The sequence below is a fragment of the Carlito syrichta genome, unplaced genomic scaffold (genome assembly GCF_000164805.1).
Source record: "Carlito syrichta isolate Samal-C Ts95f unplaced genomic scaffold, Tarsius_syrichta-2.0.1 Scaffold302382, whole genome shotgun sequence".
NCBI lineage: Eukaryota > Metazoa > Chordata > Mammalia > Primates > Tarsiidae > Carlito > Carlito syrichta.
The window spans coordinates 226,362-230,291 of NW_007246478.1; the positions used below are offsets into that span (position 1 = coordinate 226,362).

The 3,930-nt window shown below is 54.0% G+C and overlaps 1 protein-coding gene across 5 annotated transcripts in view; it reads left to right on the forward strand.

Annotated features, from left to right (window-relative positions):
• Nucleotides 1–3,930, forward strand: part of NDRG2 (NDRG family member 2) — a 9,587-nt gene that overhangs the window by 927 nt on the left and 4,730 nt on the right. Inside the window, exons 1-7 of one of the 5 annotated variants that reach the window (XM_008056485.1) lie at nt 92–164; nt 796–862; nt 1,590–1,670; nt 2,004–2,045; nt 2,407–2,512; nt 2,719–2,839; nt 3,021–3,083. In XM_008056485.1, coding sequence (XP_008054676.1) covers nt 1,596–1,670; nt 2,004–2,045; nt 2,407–2,512; nt 2,719–2,839; nt 3,021–3,083 — 407 coding nt within the window. In that variant the 5' untranslated portion in view covers nt 92–164; nt 796–862; nt 1,590–1,595. Of the gene's footprint in view, nt 1–91; nt 165–795; nt 909–1,559; nt 1,671–2,003; nt 2,046–2,406; nt 2,513–2,718; nt 2,840–3,020; nt 3,084–3,930 lie in introns of those variants that run through there. The other 4 variants (XM_021711571.1, XM_008056484.1, XM_008056486.1 and 1 more) reach the window with 4 other exon arrangements.

Here is a 3,930-nt window from a genome sequence, read left to right on the forward strand (position 1 = left end):
CACAAAGGCGGAGGCTCCGCGCGCAGCAGGGCGTGTTCGGGATGTGCGCGAGGCTGAGCCCGGGGTCCGGGGCGTTCCGTGCCGGCGGTGCGAGCCTGTCTTCTCCAAGCTGACGGGCAGCGGAGGAACTCGCGGGGACAGACAGGTTCCGGGTGCCGCGCCCGGTCAGTCCCATCCGGTCCTAGCCATCCCTCCCCGGCTGGCACTTGCCTTCGCCGGCCGTCGGGGGAGGCTGGGAGGAGACTGTGGGAACGCCCTCCCTCCCTTTCTGCACTCGCGGGACCTGCACAGAGGCTGGGTGGAGGAGAGAAGCGAAGGCACGAGGTTTTTTGTTTGTTTTTAAATGGTGGAGGGAAACAGTCATGCTTGGCTACCGTCATCTCACTGGAGAGCTGTCGCCAATCTTGGGGATCCACTGGTTCCCCGCCTCTAGTTTGCAGATAGGAAATTGAGGCTGAGAGTAGTAGCTGGCGAGGCCAAGGTCACACTGGTTGTGGCAGATCCGGGACTAGGATCCAGAGGTTCTGACACAGCCACGCTCTTTCCTCCACATCCGCACTTCCCTTTCTCCTCCCCGAAGCCTGGACTGATACCTGCTCTGTGTTGCCCGGCAGGCCTCTCCGGCTCGTATTGATTCTAGTTCAAGTGTGGGGAGAGGACGTGCTCTCTGGACTCAGGGTAGAGATTGGGGAGGGTTAGTGACCCGAGAGTCCTGGTCTTGGCTGAGGCTTTCTGTCCCTAAAAGACCCAGCTTCTGTGCCCCGTGTCATTCACCTCGTTCCTGTGTTTTCTCAGACCCCAGAGTCGCGAGGAGCGAGAACCCTGACCCCTAATCCCACTGCATCCATCCAATAGGAGCCCAGTAAGTGACCCCACCCCCCCCAGGCTGCGGCCTCCTTCCTGTGCAGGTCTGTCCAGGTGTCCTCCTCAGGCACCCCACCCTGCTAATGTTGAATTTGTGCTAATTTATTCATAGTTGGGAGGAAGAGTCTTGGGAGGAAGGGAGACATTGGGTCAGTTGGACCCAGATGTCCTTCTTTTGTTGTTTCCCTGCCTCCCCGCATTGGTCATGTTCCTTTGGTCATTTTTAGCTCCTCTTCCTTTGAGCGCTGACCTTGGGGCTCTAGTTGAAGGTCATAGTCGATTGGGAACTCTCACTACCCTGCCACTTGGTACTTTTAGAGTACCCAGTCACTGAGCCACGAGTTTCACTCCCTACCTGAGCGTGTGGGGTGGCCCCTAAATATAGCCCAGGAAATCTGAGCCACACTGATGCCCCACCCTGTATTTCAGTCCAAGATGGGGAGGGAGGGGGTCTGGAGGCGTGGGTGTTGAGGGGTGGCAGTGGGGATGATGAGTCTGAAGGGAAGTGGAGAGCCAGATTCCTCTTTTCCGATACCCCTCCTCCAGTCTGCCTGGAAATGGAGCCGGGGGCAAGAAAGGGCCTCTGTGTGTCCTGGAGTCGTCTTCAACTCCTGGGTCCCTCTGCGCCCTGCATAATCCTGTGCTGAGGCAGGGAGTCTGGTGTTTGAGGAGACTTAGGAGGATGGGGGCAACCTCCCAGTCTTCTTGTTTTCTCACCCTGCCAGGCCACCATGGCGGAGCTGCAGGAGGTGCAGATCACTGAGGAGAAGCCACTGTTGCCAGGACAGACACCAGAAACGGCCAAGGTTACTAGAGACCCTCTGACCCCCATGCCAGAGTCTCAGACCTCTAGCACCCCACTCGCCTCCTGACTTCCCAGGCCCACTGATCTCATCCTCACCCACACCCTCTTTCTCCACCTCTACCCTAGTCTCTCTCCCCATACACTACAGTTGGGAGTCCAGGCCCTTGTCTTGTCACTACACTAACCTGCATCCTCTTCGTGTCTCTTTTTGTCAAACTCTTTCTGTTTTTGGTCTCTGTTGGTCTCTCTTACTTATGTCTCTTCGTCTCTCCATCTGTGACTCTATATGGTCCTGTGTTTCTGTGTGTATCTGTCTGCGTGTGTCTCTCTCCAGGAGGCTGAGTTAGCTGCCCGAATCCTCTTGGACCAGGGACAGGTAACAGCTTGGGGGCAGTCCCAGGGTGGGAGGAGGGGCTCTCCTCCCCCCCAGCAGAGAGAGGGCCTCTACCTGGCTCTTGCTCCTCTCATCACTTCCTTTCCTTCTATTCTAGTCCTTTCCCTTCTGCATCTCTCCCCTCCTTTTCCTTCCTCTTCCCTTCTCTCTCAAATCTTTTTCACCCCCAAACTCATCTTCCTCTGTCATGTTTGCCTAGATTCTTGCTTATCCTGTTTTTATTTCTTGGTCCCTTTTTCTCTTGGCCTTCCCCTCCCAACTCCCAGACTCTTGCGTCGCTCCTTTTCTGGCCCTCTTTCCTCTCGGCCTAACGCCTACCTGACAGTCCCCTGTTTCCCTGCAGACTCACTCTGTGGAGACACCTTATGGCTCTGTCACGTTTACTGTCTATGGCACCCCCAAGCCCAAACGCCCAGCGATACTCACCTACCACGATGTGGGACTCAACTGTAAGAACTCATTTCCCCTTCCACTTCTTTTCTGGGAAGAGGCTTGGGGGAAAGGTCAATATCCAACAGGAGGGGAGGGGTCAGTGTGGGCAGGAGACGCTCTCTTCTAGTCTGACTGAGGCTTGAAAGGAGAAGGGCGGGTTCTGACTTGGGGAAACTTTTCCCCCTCTGATTCTATTGTTGGGGGCGATGTGGGTTCTCTTTAGATAAATCTTGCTTCCAGCCACTGTTTCAATTTGGGGATATGCAGGAAATCATTCAGAACTTCGTGCGTGTTCATGTGGATGCCCCCGGAATGGAAGAGGGGGCTCCTGTGTTCCCTTTGGGGTAAGAATGAACTCTGGACCCCTTCAGCAGACTTTGAGGCATGGGGCAGCTGTGGGGAAGATTGGACTGAGGAGAAGGGAAGGGAGGGCTGTGGTGATCTCGGGAGAGAATGAGCAGGGTATCCTGAGGATGGGGCCTGGGGCCAGGTTGATCTCCTCCTTAACATGCCTGTCTTCCTCAGGTATCAGTACCCATCTCTGGACCAGCTTGCAGACATGATCCCTTGCATCCTGCAGTACTTAAAGTGAGAAGCCTGGGGACCCCCTCCAAACCAGAGTTCTCTTTCCAGCACAAGGAGACCCTTAGAATCCCAGGTCCACCAGGGTTCTTGGGCCAGTTTTGGCCTCTGACCTCGATACATCCCTCTTCCTTCATGGTCCCACCTTGATTGTTGGGAGAAAAGGCAGTGGGTTTGGAAAATGGACTAGAGTCAGCAGAGTATCCCTGATGGATGGAAGAAAGGAAAAGGGTCTATGCTTGGCCCTGCCTCAGGCCCAGGAGGGGCTTCTCTGATCGGAAACCCAGGGAGGAAGAGAATGGGGTGACGCCATCTCTGAGGAACCAGATAGACCTGTCTCTTTTCCTCCTACTCTCCCCTCCTTCATACCCACACCTGGTGAACTGGGAGCCCTGTGGGTGAGTGTGAGTGGGGGAAGGGAGAGAAAGCCAGACCAGGAGTCTTCAGAGGGAGGTGCTGTTCTTGGCTTGGCTTCTTCTAGGCTTTAGGGCTCTCAGCAGCTCTGGTTCTCCTCATTGCCTCTGTTTCCCCCATTCTCCCGGTTATTCACTAAAGTTATGTGTTTGCTTTAAGTTCTCTTCTTACCATTCCTCTAGAGGAACCAGGAACTAAAGCAGAACAAGTTAAACTAGCTCCTGAAAACTGAGAATAAACAAAGAGCTATCTATATAGAAAAATAGTGTGTCTGGTTGGTTGATAGATGGGTATTACTTTTCAAGACACTAGCTGTCCAAGAGGAAGCTTGGGATAGACTTTAGGGATGTACCCTGACTACCAGTGATCCCTTGCATCCTGCAGTACTTAAAGTACTTAAAGAAGATGACATTGTTTTTTTTTGTTTTTTTTTTTTTTT